The sequence below is a fragment of the Brassica oleracea genome, chromosome C9 (assembly GCF_000695525.1).
Source record: "Brassica oleracea var. oleracea cultivar TO1000 chromosome C9, BOL, whole genome shotgun sequence".
Lineage (NCBI taxonomy): Eukaryota > Viridiplantae > Streptophyta > Magnoliopsida > Brassicales > Brassicaceae > Brassica > Brassica oleracea.
In genome coordinates, this window is record NC_027756.1 from 37,355,679 (window position 1) to 37,374,952 (window position 19,274).

Genomic DNA, 19,274 nt, shown 5'->3' on the forward strand with positions numbered 1-19,274 from the left:
GGGAGTAGTGCGTGTTGTACTCTTTTTCCTTCATCATGGTTTTGTCCCACTGGGTTTTCCTGATAAGGTTTTAATGAGGCAACATGAAGCGTACTACAAATCATGTATGGTTATGGCATCCAAGGGGGAGTGTTATAAATCATGGAGTGGATTGCCATTAACCAGGCCCGGACCGAGACCGGCCCAATACCTAGAAGATGGAGAGATGGCCGAAGCCTAGAGAGAGGAGAGAGAAAGGCGGCCACAAAGCTTGGAGAAAAGGAAACCCTTTCCTTTTCCTAGTAGATGTAATCTTTCCATTATTATGTATTAGTAGTTTTCATAATCCTAGTGAGTTTAGGTTTTGGATACTTTCCATTTATCTTCATCTTGTAATCCTTATTTAAAGGAACCCCCTTGATCATTAATAATAACACAGAAATATTCGGTCTCTAAACTCTCTAATTACAACAATCAACTTGTAGTCCAGTGATTACTTTTGTTAATAAGGTTGTCGTGTCAGTGTTATCATTAAGCTCATTTCGATTTGAATGCGGTATTGGTGTGTGAATTCTTTTTTTTTTTTTGTTGACAGCAAACACAGACTCAACTAAGACTCTGCAAACCACACCGGTAACTCGGCATCCATAAGAATGACAAACGATGATTGCTGCCTAGCACTCCGTGCAAGACTGTCCGCCCTTGTATTAAGCGTCTGGGGTATATGAATGAGCTCTGAGTGATTGAAACTTTCCTTCACTATCTTCCAAATAACTTGCAAATGCCGGCCATTCTTCTGGTTCCGAAACCATCTTCACCAGTTGAGAGCAATCCGTTGCAGACGTAACCTGATACTGCCTTAAATTCTTCATGCATTCCATTGCCCAGATAAGGGTTTCGACCTCCGAGTGAAGTGGTGTTAAACTTGCCCTTGTGTTTCTTGCTCCCATTAGTCCTGCAAAACCTTCAAGAGTACTATACCATCCTTGCCCGGAAAGAATATCAATCTCCTTCCATGACCCATCCGTGAAACACCATCTCCCTGGTATATTAGGTAAGACTTGTAACTCCACCTCCCTAGTTTGTATAACCCTTTCAGTTATCGATGCTTGGGCTTCTCTCCAAATCAACGATTCAGTTTCTGCTAATTTTAAAGAATCTCTTGGATCAATATCTATGTTGCTAAGAACCTTGTTATTCCTGGCCTTCCAAATATACCATAGAATCCAAGCAAAATGGTGGTCTTTCATCTGCGGAACTACCCTCCAGTACAAAAAACCCATGTTTGTGTAGAGCGACTGAGTAGGAAAGTTTTCTGGATTTGAGGGAATCCTTGATAGAGCCCATACTTGGACTGCCGATGGACATTCAAAAAACACATGATTTATTGATTCTTCGGCCGCTCCACAACTTGCACATTGTGTATCCCCTTGTATCCCTCTAATCCTCAAATTTTTCATTATCGAAATACAACCCGAAACTATCTGCCACAAAAAGTGTTTTATCTTCGGTGGGCATCTGATTTTCCAGGAAAAAGCCATAAGAGGTGTGACGTTTGGACCATGTAACGGTAATGATTCCTCCCCATCCGGGTAAACCCGCTCTACCTGGTAACCAGATTTCACTGTATACCTGCCATTATTAGTGAAATGCCATCCATCTCTGTCAACCATATGAGTCCGACTCAATGGTATACTCTCTATAATCTTCGCATCTTGTGCGTCAACCATGGATCGGATTGCTTGAGTATTCCACGTCCGTGAAGTAGGATCGATAAAATAATCCACAATAAGGTCCGGGTTAAGGTTACTAGTAAGTTGATTGTTGTTTGCTGGTCTCGGGCGTATGGCTGGGAGCCAAGGATCGTTCCATACTGAGATAGATGATCCCGATCCCACCCTTTTGATTAGTCCTTTGCTAACCAGAGATCTAGCAGATACGATACTGCGCCATCCATAAGACGGCGAATACGAACAGATCGGTTCCAGAGGTGATGCATTCCGGAAATACCGGCCTTTGAACACTCGTGAAAATAAAGTATGAGGCTTTTCAATCAGACGGCACAATTGTTTTCCCAACATGGCTGTGTTAAAATCCGTGAGATCCTTGAAACCCAATCCTCCCTCTTCTTTAGAATGACATACCTTATCCTATGGTTTCCAATGAAGCCCTCTTGTGTTTCCTCTCGAGCTCCACTAGAATTGTGCCGTCGAACTTGTTAGTTTCTTCGTTACTGTCTTAGGGAGACGGTAGCATGACATAACATGATTAGGTAGAGCTGTGACCACTGTCTTGATGATCACCTCCTTGCCTGAATTTGAAAGTCCATCCATTTACTCTATTACTCAAACGATCCTGAACAAACCCAAAAACTTGTGTTTTCGAGCCACCCAAGCTCTATGGTAACCCCAAATATGTTCCCATACCTCCTATATTTTGGACCCCTAAAATATCTCTTAGCTCTTGTCGATTTGTTTCCTCAATCCTATGCCCAAATTGGATCGAAGATTTCTGGAAGTTTATCAATTGCCCCGACACCACCTCATACTCTTTCAGAATCCTGAGTACGGTCTGGCATTCCTCCTTTTGGGCCTTACAAAAAAAATAGACTATCATCCGCAAATAACAAGTGAGATACCGCCGGGCAAGCCCTTGCAACCTTCATTCCTGTGAGTTGTTTTTCCCTTTCAGCCTTTTTTTAATATTTGCTATTAAAGCTTCTGTGCACATGATAAATAAATATAGAGAAAGAGGATCCCCCTGGTGCAATCCTCTCTGTGGAGTAATGTGCCCTCGCGGGTGACCATTCAAAAGAACCCGGTATTGAACCGAAGATATGCATTCCATCATTAGTTGGGTCCACATAGGGTCAAATCCCATCTTAAGGAGTAAAGCTTGAATAAAACTTCATTCCACTCTATCATAAGCCTTGCTCATATCTGTTTTTATAGCCATGAACTTATTCTGACATGACTTGTTAGTCCTTAAACCATGAAACATTTCCTGAGCGATAAGAATATTATCCGATATTAATCTCCCTGCCACGAAAGCCGACTGAGTCTCCAAAATCAAGATTGGAAGACAAGTCTTCAACCTTTGACATAAAACCTTAGAAATAATTTTGTATCCTACATTGCAAAGACTTATCGGTCTCAGCTCCGTCATTTTTGTACGCCTCTCCGTCTTTGGAATCAAACATATATTTGTAACATTTAACCTTGGATCCAACGTCTCAGTAGTTAAAAAATTATTTACCAAATCCAGTAAATCATGTTTGGTGATAGGTCACAAATGCTGGTAGAAAAGTGCTGTCATTCCATCCGGTCCAGAAGCTTTCTCCGGATGCATCATAAATAAAACTTGATAGATTTCTTCCTTTGTTGCTGGTCTAATCAGCCTCTGATTCATCTGCTGTGTTATGCATGGTGTAATCTCCTCCAAAAAACCTTCAACTTCTATGGGTGAAGTAGTACAGAATAAATCATCGAAATAGTCAAGTGCTACCTTCTCAATACCTTTATCTTCAGTAATCCAATTTCCTCCTTCATCGTGTAGACCTACAATCCTATTGCGAGTACGCCGTTATTTCGTCAAGGCATGATAAAATTTAGTATTACAATCCCCTCCTATGTGCCATAAATTCCTGCTTTTCTGGTCCCAATAGTCCTCTTCATCTTTGTAAGCTTCTTGCAGTTTCCTGGATACTTCCACTATTTCCTCCTGGGTTCTATTGTTATCCGATTGGACTTCTTCTAAAGCTTGCTGAAGTTCACTTATTTTCTCTTTTCCATAAGGTGGATTATTCTTTCTCCACCTAGAAATCTCATGTCGACAATTACTAACTTTTACAACGAAGTCCCTCGTTCCTCTTTCTCCTGGATATTTCCAACCCCTATCAATGGACTCCAATAAACCATCTTGGCCAATCCATCGTTTATCAAAACGGAATTGACCCCGTCGCTTAGGCATCTTATCCTCAAGGAAAGCCAATACTGGTCAGTGGTCCGATCCTTCCATTCCTAAATATTCTGTAAAGGAGCATGGGAATAAAGTATGCCAGTCTTTATTTGCTAATGCTCGGTCTAGTCGGCATCGAATTACTCCGTTTTGTCTTTTCCCTCGCCATGACATTTGATTCCCTTTAGCTGGGAATTCCAAAAGACCACAATTTCGGATCATGTTATTAAAAGGCACAAAAGATCCTGCAGGTCTTAATGAGCCAACTTCTTTCTCATGATTACCAATAATCTCATTGAGATCTTCAATAACGAACCATGGTTCCGACCGAGCTAGGCCATATCTCGTTAGTCTCTCCCATACTTGTTCTCGCAATTTTGGAACCGGGTCTCCATAAACAAAAACTAGAAAAACGTGTTTCCCCAGGATCATCGCCTCAATATCAATCATGCGGTTATTTGAATATAGAACCTTAACCAGATAATCATTGTTAAAATATAAGGCTAGACCTCCACTTGTGCCAATTGGGTCCACTGTCACCAAATTATCAAATCCGAAATGCGCTTGAAATCCTTGCACAAAGATGATAGGCCACGAATGCTGGTAGAAAAGTGTTAACATTCCATCCGGTCCTGGAGCTTTCTCCGGATGCATCATAAATAAAGCTTGATAGATTTCCTCATCTGTTGCTGGTCTAATCAGCCTCTGATTCATCTGTTGTGTTATGCATGGTGTAATCTCCTCCAAAAACCTTCAAATTCTGTGGGTGAAGCAGTACAGAATAAATCATCAAAATAGTCAACTGCTACCTTCTCAATACCTTTATCTTCAGTAATCCAATTTCCCCCTTCATCGTGTAGACCTACAATCCTATTGCGAGTACGCCGTTGTTTTGTCAAGGCATGATAGAATTTAGTATTACAATCCCCTCCTATGTGCCATAAATTCCCGCTTTTCTGCTGCCAATAATCCTTTTCATCTTTGTAAGCTTCTTGCAGTTTCCTGGATACTTCCACTATTTCCTCCTGGGTTCTATTGTTATCCGATTGGACTTCTTCTAAAGCTTGCTGAAGTTCACTTATTTTCTCTTTTCCATAAGGTGGATTATTCTTTCTCCACCTAAAAATCTCATGTCGACAATTACCAACTTTTGCAACGAAGTCCCTCGTTCCTCTTTCTCCTGGATATTTCCAACCCCTATCAATGGACTCCAATAAACCATCTTGGCCAATCCATCGTTTATCAAAACGGAATTGACCCCGTCGCTTAGGCATCTTATCCTCAAAGAAAGCCACTACTGGTATGTGGTCCGATCCTACCATTCCTAAATATTCCGTAAAGGAGCATGAGAATAAAGTATGCCAGTCTTCATTTGCTAATGCTCGGTCTAGTCGGCATCGAATTACTCCATTTTGTCTTTTCCCTCGCCATGACATTTGATTCCCTTTGGCTGGGAATTCCAAAAGACCACAATTTCGGATCATGTTATTAAAAGGCACAAAAGATCCTGCAGGTCTTAATGAGCCACCTTCTTTCTCATGATTACCAATAATCTCATTGAGATCCCCAATAACGAACCACGGTTCCGACCGAACTAGGCCATATCTCGTTAGTCTCTCCCTTACTTGTTCTCGCAATTTTGGAACTCCATAAACAAAAGTTAGAAAAACGTGTTTTCCCAGGATCATCGCCTCAATATCAATCATGCGGTTATTTGAATATAGAACCTTAACCTGATAATCATTGTTAAAATATAAGGCTAGACCTCCACTTGTGCCAATTGGGTCCACTGTCACCAAATTATCAAATCCGAAATGCGCTTGAAATCCTTGCACAAAATTAAATTCTTGTTTTATTTCCGATAAAAATAAAAAATCTGGTCTATGCTTATGCCAAATTTCTTTGAGATAACTGATCGTCCAATGACTGCCCATACCTCTGCAATTCCAACTTAACATCCTCATAAAAAATAACTTTGAGTTTCCTCGGACGAGCGATTTCCGCGGGTATAATGAGACCCTGAATAAATAGAAAACTCTCTATACTGGTGGTTTTCACTCCGAGGAGAAAACTGAATCCAAGAACCCCAATCAAACCCGCTGCTACACGCCAAAGCAAAGTGACTACATCTTAAAATTAAGATATATGAGATTCCCATGTCCTTGGACAAACCTCTAACGCTAGCCACAAATGCCTTATGTTGACTTTGATGTTGTAATGAGACGTACGCATAACGTTTTCTCACGTCCGTTAAATTAATCTGTTCTAAGACACAAAGTGTTGGAACCATATTCCTTGTATGATTATCATGAAACGATATCACCGAACCAAAAATAGTGTCCTGTAAACATTGTTTCATATCTATTTCATTGAATATGGTCCTCACCCTCTTCTCTGCAACCAGTATTACTTGATCAAACCAAAAATATTCTTTTATCTGGTCTAAAGAAACCATTAACACCAATCTGACGACCACAAAAAAACAGCCTTGCCTTCTAGCCTGAGATAATTCCTTAAATAAACCATTATCCTCCATAAACCATACATGATCTTGTGTTTGTCCCGAAGTCAACACGTGATGCCGTTCTATCCTTCTTGAGAACTCATCAAACCACAAGGAGCCGACCAAGTAAAGAAAGAACCTTTTATTCTCAGCGACCCACACAAACGCAGATCGAGACTCATACAAATAAAGAGATTGAATCAAAGCAAAATAAAAACCCATAGAAAAACAACTAACACTGCTCATAGAGCTTATTAAAAAACCATAAGTAAACAAACACCACCAGAGTTTCTTCTCCTCTTGAACTTGATCCATAAAACATTAAGGTTTGGTATTGCTTGGATTGGGGTTTGAAGGGCCCCTCTCCTCCACCTGCTTCACTTCCTCTCCACCTTGACGGGACGCAGTCTTGGCCACACCTCTCTTGCGGGGAGACAGGAGCGACTGAACCAGTCTTTTCTTGGTACCACCTGCTGCAATTCCCTGTTTGAATAACTGCTTCTTTGCCCCCGGTTTCTTCTCCTGCTTCCTCTTCCCATCATTTTTCCCCTCCTCCTTTAGCCTTTGATGAGGGCTGTGTTGTCAAAATGTGGAACCGTGATCTTCCTTCTCTTGATGTTCATGTTACCAACTGCACCCTTGGGGCTCCCCTCCTTCCCAATTAGTAACCTCAAAGAGATAATGAAAAAGAGGCAATATAAAACTATTTTGATTGAAATTGATGCCTAAACCTCTCGCCTGAATGACTATTATATACTCCTCAATCATTCCTAGAGCAATAATCAGTCGTATCAAAACTGTAAAGACCAAGATTCCTATTACAATCTTTAATTTCCAACTAGCCACTATGATGGATACCAAAATGATTTCGCAAGATCCTCTACTACCAAGTATCCTTAGAAATCCCTTTAGATCTTTCCAAACCCATAATACCCCGTGAATCCAACTCACCTTCTTCAGGCCCCGTAGACCTTGCCTCTGAGTTTGTTTCTTGCATGCGCTCAAACAGACGACCTCTTGAATAAACATGTTCTCTGGGGCTCCTTTCTCTCCGTACTCCATGGTGCAAAGTTCGCGTGCGGTCCTCCTTAAACGAGCTTCTCGCTACATATTTGCTTGACCCCCCTCTGATCCTCTGTGTTTGCCACAGCATCCCTTGTTTTCCAGATCCGAATCAAGATCCGAGAATGCCCAATCTTCCCCGCCCTTCAATTCTCTTTGTAACTTTCCAACTTCCTTTCCCCTTTCCATGATACCCTCTTCTCTCCATCTCCTTCTCTTTGGTGTCCACATTCCCATGAATCACCACGCCTTTGTAGCTGGAGCTACGTTCCTCAAGTCGTCTTGTATGGGCCTCTCGGTTCTCACTCTTTTCTTCTACACTTCCTTTACCCAATGGAAACTTGTGAATGTCGTGGCACAGGCTGAAGCAGGTTCTGCAATACCCAAAGAGCTTCTCATATCTTAGTGATACAGTTAGTTCTTCACCTTCGTAGAACTCCCCACCTCGGAGATCCACTGTAGTTTCAAAACATAAGTTCTGAAATCCGTCAATCCTCACCCTGATCCTACCAGTATCCAAATCGACCTCCATAACTTCACCCAGATCATTCCCTATACTCTCAAACAATGGAGCCGCCCAGAACTGTAACGGAACTCCCAAAACACGGACCAAGAAAATGATATCAGAGGGATAGTTTTTGGCTCCAACCGGCTGCCATCTCACAAACGAGAGCATCCAGTAATCAAAATGAAGAGGCTGCATTTTGAGTACCGTCTCGATGTCTTCCTCCTCATCAAAATCAAACTGAAAACAGCCTAGTCCCAGGTCCGCTCCCACCACCCTCTCCTCCATTTTCCATATTTTAGGAAGCATGATGATCAAAGCCTTAATGTCTTGTTGCTTCGGGTTCATGCATCTCCCTATCAGCGTTCTTGCATATCCTTTGATGAGGGCTGTGTTGTCAAAATGTGGAACCGTGATCTTCCTTCTCTTGATGTTCATGTTACCAACTGCACCCTTGGGGCTCCCCTCCTTCCCAATTAGTAACCTCAAAGAGATAATGAAAAAGTGGCAATATAAAGCTTTTTTGATTGAAACTGATGCCTAAACCTCTAGTCTGAATGACTATTATATACTCCTCAATCATTCCTAGAGCAATAATCAGTCGTATCAAAACTGTAAAGACCAAGATTCCTATTACAATCTTTAATTTCCAACTAGCCACTATGATGGATACCAAAATGATTTCGCAAGATCCTCTACTACCAAGTATCCTTAGAAATCCCTTTAGATCTTTCCAAACCCATAATACCCCGTGAATCCAACTTTTAATACCAAATCGCAAGCAAGTAATAACTTGTCTCATCACAATAAGCAGATCCGATATCAGATCAAGTTTTGAAGAGATTATACCTTGTCTGATTATTTGCTGAAGAGATTTCATCCCTAAGACCTTATTCTTCCCATAAACAAATAGATCCTCACAACCCTTTAGTACCACAAGTTTCCGTAAACAAAAGCATCCCTTGTTTTCCAGATCCGAATCAAGATCCGAGAATGCCCAATCTTCCCCGCCCTTCAATTCTCTTTGTAACTTTCCAACTCCCCTGTCCTTGACTGGATCCTTCCATCCCCGCCTCGTAATAGCCACTTGATTTCCCCGATCCTCATCGGAAAAGCTCATCGAATCTTAGTTCGAGTAAAACATCGCAATCGCCGTAGCCGTCTCTTTTTAACCGTTTCTTCTTTTAATGTCTATTTTTTCTTAAGAAATGGTGTGTGAATTCTTTCTTAAGAAATAAGTAAAACTGATATTGATAGGATCATGATACTCTATGATCTCAAATTGACAGTGATTGTAATTCATGCATGGGAAATGTACCAAATTTTCAAAATGACTATCTAATGATTGTCAACATACATGATTCATAGTGCTTTTACGTTTACATTAAATTGATTTTTTTTTAATACCACGCCTTATCATTTCGCATAATGAACTTTTATTATATCGTATTATTATAACACAAAATTATCATACATTTCTTATTTCATATCAACACAAAATTATATGAAAAATGTTTCATTTCTTCTGTTAGTCATTTATAAATTCACTAAACCCACTAAAGCTTATTAGTTTTAAGTTTTAACAAGTAATCGATTTTTTTTTGGAATATATTGCCTTTAAATATAAAACTATTGTATGATATGGTCAACTCCAGTTAAGTTCCTTCAAGTAGATAAGGTAAACTCAAACATCTAGAACATTAACGGTCGAATTCATGCCTCCACTGCTCCACGGAACTTGGCAAAAGAATAAGTCAACCTCTAAAAATATTTACAACATTCATATAAATATTACCAAACATATTTTGATTCAGAATTTTGAAAGTTTATCATAGATTTTCAAGTTGATATATAACGTCACTTCTACATACATTATTAATCAAGCTAAAAGCAGTTGGATTCAGTTTATTTACGACTCGCAAATTGACATTTTACATTGTACTAAGCTATTTTGTGTTTTCTAAAGATAATCGTTCTGAAAACGTATAATAAGAAGACGGCGATCATCTCCCTGTGTTACTGTGCAATTAGCTTATACTTCGCATTGTACTAAAAATGTGTATTATACAATATACACTATGTGTACAAGATAGCAATAAGAGAAGGACCATGAACGCATAGGATAATCTTACAAAACAATATTTTCCTAATTTTAATTTATTTCTTATATATTTTCATTCCTACTTCATTTATTATTTTTTTAATTAATTTGATTTCGTTTATTACAGAATTATAAACATAACTATTATATCTTTTACATTCATTTTTTTTTACTTTTCCAAACTGCTTCATTAATTTCAATTATCATAATAATTCGACATAATTTATTTTACGTATAAACCTTAATAATTTCACAGGTTTGAATGAAGTTACTCCATGATAAGAATTCAAACCAGTTAACAAATTTTTTATTTATTTACATAATTAGTTACATAAATATATTCAAAGTACATATCAGTTTTTCGGGTATTAATTTTTTTTGGATTTTAAAATTAAACTCTGTTTGGATATAATAAAATTTCCGGACGAGATTCGAATCAGATTCTTACAAGTCCATGTAGGTTCATAGAAACCTAATATTAGACAAATATCCCAAATGTTAAAAAATTACTAAACAATTAATAAAAAACAAACATCCGCGCAATGCGGATATATATTCATTTGCTAATTAATTAGGGTATATTCAGAGAATATACCCACTGTGTGTCAATGAATATCCATGATCAGTAGTTAATAAGTCTATTTATGAAACTGAAAGAAAATAAGTTGACTTCTACTTGATATAATTATGAAAAATTAATTAGTATTAATTGTTTTTATTAAAAACAAAACATAACCATATCCCCCCCCCCTTCCCCCAAAAGAGATTCTTCTACATTTTTTTAAGAAAACGACCCTTCTTTATGTCACCCCTTCTCTAAATTTTAACATTTTCGATATGAACCGGAGATGTCAATGAGAATCTTATATTTATATTCTAAATAGTTGACACTAACATGTATTTTTATATATTTTTACCCCTACTCTATATATTTGTTGAATAGTTATAAGATGAATGTTATATTCTTCTTTTTAACTATGACTGTTATCTTAACACAAGAAAGAAATGTTTGCATATAGCTATATACTGATGTACAATTTGTAATATAATTATGTACAGAACTCAAATGATACAAATACGTAAATATCAGATGTTATATATCGCTGGAGTCTTGGTTCCTTTTTTTCTTTTTAATTTTTTTTATTATCATATAGCCTTAACTATAATCTACCGATTGACACTAGTTTCAAGATCTTACATTTAGAAAAACTATACCAATTTAAGATAATGATTGTATCTAAAATTTATACTCCATCCGTTTCAAAATGATAAATGTTTTAACTTTTTAACACAGATTAATGAAACATATTAAATTTTAATATTAAATACATAATTTTATGTGATTATCTATTTCTTATAATTTTAAACCAATAAGAATTCAGAAATGCAATTAATTTTCTTGAAGTTTACAATTAGTCATTATTAGTTGATAAAAATGCATTGGGGATACAAAAAAATGTACTCATTCTGTTTCAATTTAAGTGTCATTTTGAGTTTGTGCACACAGACTAAGAAAACAATTAATTTTGTATATTTCCTATATAAAAACACAATTACCTATACGCCTAACCATATTTCAACCAATAGAAAAAATAAATTGTTAAATAAAATAAATAAATTTTGTATTGAAAATCGAAAACGACACTTATTTTGTAACGAAAAAATTTCTCTACAACGACACTTAATATGAAACGGAGGAAGTATCATTTTGAAACAAAAAAATTCTTTAGAATGTGCATCTTTTTGAAACAGAAGGAGAAGGAGTATATTATATTCATAATTTTCATGTGAATATTTCATTAATTTTTCATATGTCTTAAAAAAAAAAAATTTCATGTGAATAATTCGAAGTTCTGTGTAACCAAATCTTTATGGAATTTTCATGTGTGTACGGGAGGAAGCAGAAGAAATGAGATCTCCTAGATTACGACCATCCAATCCAACTAAGGTGATCCGAAATAATTATCAAAACGGAAAAAATAATTAACATATACTAGCAGTATTTTTTAACAAAACAATTTGAGTTATGCCCGGTAGTATACTTTATAGTTTTTTTACTCACGCAGTCGAAACCTAATTTTAGTTTCTTCTCGCAAAACTGCATTGTGTAGAGCTTATCCATTTTAGCAGTTTTTTCAACCAAAACATACGAAACTTATGTACACTATTGTTTTAAAAATTTACTCCATTAGATTTACTTAAATTGAATAAACAAAGTAACAAACAAAGAAAACAAAATTACATGTATGTTTAATAAATACGATGATGTAACAAAAAGAAATATAAAAATGATTTGTATATACGTCATGTCATGGATGGGCCTTGAAAGCCCAAAACGTATGCGCGTGAAGACAACACTAATATCTGGATTCCAAAGATTCCACAACTCGCCTCCTCCAACAGTTTTTGTCTTCTCTCTCTCTCTGTCTCTGTCTCTGTTTCCTTCCACAACCAAACCACAAAACAAAATTCGATTCCGCTAAACTTCCCTCTTCCCCCAAACAGAACCTCGCTGATCGCCGCCGGGAAGATCCAATTTCCTCCGGGAGTGAAGAAAATAGCTCACCGTCTTTTGTATTTAGGTGGTAGTTTGAGGAGATGGTATCGCCCGAAAACGCTAATTGGATATCCGAATTGATCGATGCAGACTATGGAAGTTTCACCATCCAAGGTCCTGGCTTCTCCTGGCCTGTTCACCAGCAACCTATTGGCGTTTCCAGGTTCCCTTTTTTCTCCAAGTGATTCATTGAGGGTTCGGATCTGTTTCTAATCGAATTAGTTTACTCATGATTGTTTCATTTAACGTTCAATTAAACCGTAATTACTTGCTCACATATTGGAAGAAATATGAGTAAAGATACCGACTTTTTGTAATTTTGATTTTAAGCTTAAAGTTGGTTTCTTTACCTTGTGAGATATCCTTGCAGTTGGTTAAGTCTTCAGGACAGGAGAGATCCTTTGTTTGTTTATCCAAAGTCAACCTGTATATCTGTGTGTGTGCCTCGCATGTTTCTTGATTAGGGAATCGATTGATCTCGATCACTATGTTAGGTGGGGAATTAGATTCCTTTTCTGGAAAGGGCATTTCTTTGTCTTAGTGGCGGGTTTGACCTTACCCATGTCAATATTTTTCTTTAATAAATCTTCTTTCTTGAAGTGAGCAGTTGTAAGCTGTTGCATGGTTGAATATCGTTCTTTCAAAGTTTTTGTTGGGTATAGATAAATTTTTATTGCGTTTATTTTTTTTTCTTCTCAGCGTGGGAGTTGATGGCTCAGCTGGTAATTCAGAAGCCACCAAGGAACCTGTCTCTAAAAAGAGGTAAGGCAAACTTTCAAAAGAAATCGTTTCATTGTTAAACTGTTGTTTCCGGGATATCTGTATTGGCTCCTCTCGAAATATATATATTTGGCCTGATAAAATATTATCAAAAAAAAAAAATGTAAACGTCATTTACTTTTCTCAGGGCGAGATGTGATTCGTCCTCTGCTACTAGCTCCAAAGCCTGTAGAGAGAAGCAGCGACGTGACAGGCTGAATGACAAGTAAGCTTTTCAGTTTTGTTTCTCCTTCTTCTCATCTTAAAAATTCATCACGCCTTTTCTGAATGAATAACAGGTTTACGGAATTGAGTGTAATTTTGGAGCCGGGAAATCCTCCCAAAACAGACAAGTCTGCAATCTTGGTCGATGCTGTCCGTATGGTTACACAACTACGTGGCGAGGCACAGAAGTTGAAGGACTCCAATTCAAGTCTTCAAGGCAAAATCAATGAGTTGAAGGTGAACCTTTCTTCGTTTTGTAATCCTTCTTTTTCCGTATAAAAATCTTCTAATGCTTACTAGTTTCCTTGTGATCTCGATCAGACCGAGAAGAACGAGCTGCGTGATGAGAAGCAGAGGCTGAAGACAGAGAAAGAGAAGCTGGAGCAACAGCTGAAAGCCATGAATGCTCCTCCTCAACCAAGCTTCTTCCCAGGCCCACCTATGATGCCAACCGCTTTTGCTTCTGCGCAAGGCCAGGCTCCCGGAAACAAGATGGTGCCAGTCATCAGTTATCCAGGAGTTGCCATGTGGCAGTTCATGCCTCCTGCTTCAGTAGATACTTCTCAGGATCACGTCCTTCGTCCACCAGTTGCTTAACTGGGACGACCAAAAACAAAACCTCAAGAAAATCAGCGTCAACTGGTTTGCTTCTTGCTCCCGCTAAAAAAAAAGAAAAGTCCATTTGTTTTGCTCTCCTCTTTCTCGGCTTTTTTAGTAGTCTTTTATGGATGCTCTGGTTTCATCAGTGTTATCTTCTTATAACAGTTATCTTTTGAACAATGATATGGCATTGTAAACTCACAATTGTTTGTCGCAGTGTTTATCTATTCACATGTAAATTTAAGTAGAGTCTGGCAGATCGTCTCTCAAATTATGTTTGCTTACATTATTAATACATAGAATGGGTTTTTTCTTCCTCGCCATAATAGTTCGAAAGTACAAAAAATTTGAAACAGGAGAGACAGCACAACATGATCTTTGAAGGGTGAAGTAGAAGCTCCATTGCAGAAAAGTTTGCTCCTATGAATTGATCTGTGAATCTCTTCTCTGGGTTCAACGTCTTTGATATGTGATTATTATGATGCTCTGATGTGACAGCTCTTGATGAACCTGTCAGAGGAATCAAGATACTTAGCCCAAAGAGGACGTAGATGAGGAAATGCTATATCAAGCCAAGGCTTAGCTCTTCCATTGAAATGGACAACAGCTGCACTTTCAGCATCAGAAAAGCTTGTGGTCTCTTGGTATCCAAGACCAAGCATATGCCAGAACGGATCTATGGTCTGGACATGGCCGTGGAAAGCTATCAACCCTGGAGGCAAAGTTCCCAGCTGCCACAAACTCAGGTCCGACTTTAAGTTCTGAAACATATACAAGAAATGGACCGAGTTAAGTTGAGTAGGTGCATAATAGTGTTTGTTGGGTAGTTAGTGGTTTTTGATTTACCTCGTCGAGCCAATGATAGTAAGTGGAGCTTATGTTAGTCTTCCTCCAAGCAGCTAGATCGAACACATTCATCCCGTAAGCCCAAGCACATTCCTCTGGGTCGAAGTGTCTAGCAATTATAGGGTTTGAGAAATTGAGGTAACTCTTGAACTTCTTAGACATGACAAACTTGTCTTCTCCTCGACATGTCTCCACTGCTCCATTAACTTTCCCATCCATGTCAACGTCCCAAAGTGGTGAAAGATCAGTTTGGATCACAATGTCATCGTCTAGAAACACAACCTTGTTTAGGCTCGGAAACAACTGCAAAAAAATAAATAAACAAAGAATCAAAAGACTGTTTTAGCTTTGTAATGGTCACAAGTCAAGGATCAAGCCTACCTCTGGTAGATGAATACGGATGTGATTCATCAAGGAGTTGTATTTAGGGCTAAGAGCTTGTAACTTGGCAGCAACGACAACTGGATTCTCCTCGTTGTTAGCGACAATAACCGATGATCCGCCTCTGAACTGAGACCTCACTCTCTGATCCTTCTCCATAGCTTCCAAAACAGGAACTTTCCCTTTCGATAACCAATCAAAATGATGCAAAGCCTTGACCTCAATGATCGCTGGAGACAGAGGATGCAATGAGAACCAAGCTTGCATTGGGAAATAAGTTTTCCTATCCGTTATGATGTGAAGAACGATCTTATGAGGTCTTAAAGAGTTCTGAACCAAAGACTTAGCCACCACCGAGGCTGCAAGAATATTGTCTGACGCCAAGACAAAGTGAAAGTAATTGTTGTCGACTAAGGTTGGGACTAGTTCTGCTTCTGGAAGCTGGAGACGTGCGGCTGCGTTTATGGAATGCTCGTGTGCTAGTTTAAGAGCTAAACAGTGAAGTTGTTTCGGTATGCTGCTTGATGCAACATGTCGGTATAAATACTCTTGGATCTTAGCCGTTCTGGTTCTCTGTTCCATTAATGTCACCATTTCTTTAAGCTTTTGAGCAAACTCTCTTGCGTCTGATTTGCTTCTTTTGACCTCAGACATGAAATCTTGAAGTGTTTGTGGTATGTCTGATCGTCCTTTTAGCTCTTGTTCACTTAAAGGTTGTTCCAACACTTGGTACATAGCTTCTGGAACATTCTAAATAAATAACAAAAGAAGTTTAACCTTTTTAACTACAGTAAATGTAATATGCTCAAGAGTCTAAAGTCTGAAGTTAGAGCACTTACACCAGTCTCAGTTCTTCGTCCTAAAAGCTTTGGCTTTAGTCTTTTTCCTAAGCAAGCTGTTAATTAAAAAGAAACATACTTTCTCATATTTAGGCATTGATCGTTTGAGTAATCTTTGGATTTTGATTTTTTTTTTCTCTAGATTTTGGTTTTTCAAAAATTTGGTTAGTTATTTCATTTAGTTTTTGATTTCGGCTTTATAAATTATCTTCTCAAACTAACTTATAGATTATATATTTAAGAATAAACTAATATATAATAATTCAAAAATCAATAACAAGATGTACATATACTTTTTTAATGTAAATTGATTTCAAACAATGAAATTAATTTTATTGACAAATTTTAAAATGTGTTTATTAATATGATTTTATATATTAAGTTTTAGATTAACTAATTCATATCTTTGTCTCTTGAAATGTTCATAAATATTTAACCAAGCTCGACCAATACACTACAAACTAAACCTGAAACACACCGACAAGTTCTTGGATTATTCACTTTTGAGCGTAAATATCTAGAAAATATTCAATATTTTCGCTTAGGTTATTTTATTGCAAGAACTTGAGGTTAAGTTCATATTCCTATAACTGTTTATTTATTAGCCTGAATAAGTGTGTATTTAAAAAAACGGTAACATACGTACAATGATTTGAGAAAACGGTAACTTGCGTTTAAAAATAAAATAAAATCGCATTTATATATTTAATTTGTGACGAAATGATCAAAAGTATATAGTTTTTCTTTAAAACCAAAAGTAGTTCATCTTTTTACTATTTTCCGGATTTAGAGAAAAAAAAAGAATAATAAATGAAGGGACAAGAACAACTTACCAAGAGAGGAGCAAGGAGAGGGATCGCCGTCGATAGTATCAACGGTGGAGAGAACGAAGACGAACCGGAGAAGAAAAGTGAAGAAGAGCAGAGAGTAAAACAACATCTGATACGAGAATCTTCTAGAACCCACCTTCACTTTTATGAACTCTCTCAATCCTTTCCCCGTGACCACCGTCACATGTCTTAAGCTCGGAGATATATGCAGCTGCATCTCTCTGTTTATGTCTTTGTTTTCCTCTTTCTTCTCTTGTCTGAATGTGGGTTTCTTTGAAAGGAGATGGATGTCCGAAGAGGGAATATGGATCTTACGTTGTTATGTATTGTTTGATTATTCAAAAGGGTCTATGTCATTCACCTAACCTTGCTTTGTGTTTAGGTTACTAATGGCAGATCGTATCTGATTTTTCATGTGAAGAAAACGAAATGTTTGTTTGTGTGAAGCAGAAAGAATACGGTTTGTATTTGCATGAAAAATTTAATTCAGTTTTCTTTCCGGTTTACTCATGATACCAGTCGGTTATGTTTGTTACGTTTTGGTATAGGTTTGGATTTAGGATTTGGCTTTATGTTGAAGGAGGGAAGTTGGAGAGAGAAAGACAAGTCAAAGCAAGGCAACACACATGTCTTTAAAATATTGAGTGTAGATGAAAAGGAGCTGTTTGGTTGTTACAAGACATAACTTTACCTCTAAATAAAGTCTTTGAACAAAGACATTGGAGCTTCAACCTCAGAATTTACGTTTTGAGGACTAAGTGCATCTCTAATTTCTTGACAGGCCCTTTTTGTGGCAAGTTATTATATCTAGCCCCCACCCAAACAAGAAGTCGTTTTTTTGTAGTTTGTAGTTTGTAGCGTTTTTTTTTGCCTTTCCTTTGTAAGTTTTGCGCCACGGTTCAGTTTCTACTAGTTATGGGAACCTTTTGGGCCAAGGTCTACGGACTAGGACGACCTTGATAAGATACAAATACTAATCTAATATCTTGCATTATGTGAACTTTTAAATATGGTTGGTGACACTAATTTTTAATCTATATCCACGCTTGCACGGAATAAGCATTGTACATATAAATTATTTTATGTATTATATATTTTTACATATTATGAAATAATAAATATATATTGAATAATTAAAATTCAGTAACTATTATAAATATAATTAAATTGGTGCGAACATATAAATCAATTTTATTAATCCAAACAATTTTTTTATTATTTAATAGAACATCTAATTAAATTTAAATGATATTAACATACATAATATATTTTTAATAGTATCATTTGTATTATTTATCGAAAAAACTTAAATTAATGATGATAAAATTTTCATTGTGAGATTAAAAGTTTTAGTAATTTATATATTTTTTAATTAAGTTGTTAATGTTTGTTCAAAACTTTTATCAAAAAAAATTATTCAAAGTAAATTTCGAAGCTAAAATATTTATGTATTTTATATGGTACGTTGGGGTCGAAAACAGTTATCTCGAAATCAACGGCTAAAATTATCATTTTAGCAAATTCTTCACGAAAGACTTCTCGAAAGAAATATCGGAAGAATACAAATACTTATGGACGAGGGTCTCCGGAAAGATCGGTACGAAAAGAGACAGGTCAAGACCCGAAAACCGGACCGTTCTCACCGAGGTCACCTCGCCCATGGTGGAGGACGACCAGCACCACGGTCACCTCGCCCATGGGCGAGGACGACCAGCGCCACGGTCACCTCCCCCATGGGCGAGGTGACCTTGGTGATGGTCGTCCTCCCCCATGGGCGAGGTGACCTTGGTGATGGTCGTCCTCCCCCATGGGCGAGGTGACCGTGGTGCTGGTCGTCCTCGCCCATGGGCGAGGACAACCATCACCAAGGTCACCTCGCCCATGGGCGAGGACGACCAGCGCCACGGTCACCTCCCCCATGGGCGAGGACGATCCGAGCCCGGTTCACCTCGTCCTAGGGCGAGGACAATCCAATCCCGGTCAGTCCGATTCGTTTCGACTCTCGTGTCCTCCGTATAGTTGTGATATCCGACTTTTGGATCATATACCTCTCGTTTCGTCTCGATCGGAGTTACTCTCGAAGTTTTACGACTAAAATCGTAGAAAAGCCCGAAGGCCTAAAAACGGCCT

The 19,274-nt window shown here is 37.8% G+C and overlaps 3 protein-coding genes across 3 annotated transcripts; 1 reads left to right on the forward strand and 2 right to left on the reverse strand.

The window, feature by feature from the left end:
• Positions 1-7,613: 7,613 nt before the first annotated feature.
• LOC106314925 lies at positions 7,614-9,306 on the reverse strand. The gene is made up of 2 exons (XM_013752722.1): positions 8,856-9,306; positions 7,614-8,490 (listed from the first exon to the last, which is right to left on the reverse strand). Exon 2 carries the CDS (start codon positions 8,442-8,444, stop codon positions 7,614-7,616), a length of 831 nt encoding a protein of 276 aa, XP_013608176.1. The 5' UTR covers positions 8,445-8,490; positions 8,856-9,306.
• Positions 9,307-12,481: 3,175 nt separating this feature from the next.
• On the forward strand, positions 12,482-14,492 carry LOC106318766 (transcription factor ILR3-like). The gene is made up of 5 exons (XM_013756892.1): positions 12,482-12,827; positions 13,364-13,426; positions 13,572-13,649; positions 13,723-13,885; positions 13,970-14,492. Exons 1-5 carry the CDS (start codon positions 12,706-12,708, stop codon positions 14,243-14,245), a joined length of 702 nt encoding a protein of 233 aa, XP_013612346.1. The 5' UTR covers positions 12,482-12,705; the 3' UTR covers positions 14,246-14,492.
• Positions 14,493-14,505: 13 nt separating this feature from the next.
• Positions 14,506-17,547, reverse strand: LOC106318765 (probable galacturonosyltransferase 12). Its single transcript, XM_013756891.1, has 6 exons — positions 17,468-17,547; positions 17,148-17,367; positions 16,315-16,370; positions 15,476-16,225; positions 15,095-15,397; positions 14,506-15,009 (listed from the first exon to the last, which is right to left on the reverse strand). Exons 2-6 carry the CDS (start codon positions 17,359-17,361, stop codon positions 14,725-14,727), a joined length of 1,608 nt encoding a protein of 535 aa, XP_013612345.1. The 5' UTR covers positions 17,362-17,367; positions 17,468-17,547; the 3' UTR covers positions 14,506-14,724.
• Between the last annotated feature and the right edge of the window lie 1,727 nt (positions 17,548-19,274).

What these genes read in the sequence shown, in the direction of transcription:
- LOC106314925 (XM_013752722.1), bottom strand. Translation starts at nt 8,444, where the DNA reads ATGAACATCAAGAGAAGGAAGATCACGGTTCCACATTTTGACAACACA.
- LOC106318766 (XM_013756892.1), top strand. Translation starts at nt 12,706, where the DNA reads ATGGTATCGCCCGAAAACGCTAATTGGATATCCGAATTGATCGATGCA. An exon ending in CGTGACAGGCTGAATGACAA is followed by an intron (nt 13,650 to 13,722) that starts GTAAGCTTTTCA and finishes AATGAATAACAG; the next exon opens with GTTTACGGAATTGAGTGTAA. An exon ending in GCAAAATCAATGAGTTGAAG is followed by an intron (nt 13,886 to 13,969) that starts GTGAACCTTTCT and finishes GATCTCGATCAG; the next exon opens with ACCGAGAAGAACGAGCTGCG.
- LOC106318765 (XM_013756891.1), bottom strand. Translation starts at nt 17,361, where the DNA reads ATGCAGCTGCATATATCTCCGAGCTTAAGACATGTGACGGTGGTCACG. An exon ending in GACGAAGAACTGAGACTGGT is followed by an intron (nt 16,226 to 16,314) that starts GTAAGTGCTCTA and finishes TTATTTATTTAG; the next exon opens with AATGTTCCAGAAGCTATGTA. An exon ending in TCCGTATTCATCTACCAGAG is followed by an intron (nt 15,398 to 15,475) that starts GTAGGCTTGATC and finishes ATTTTTTTGCAG; the next exon opens with TTGTTTCCGAGCCTAAACAA.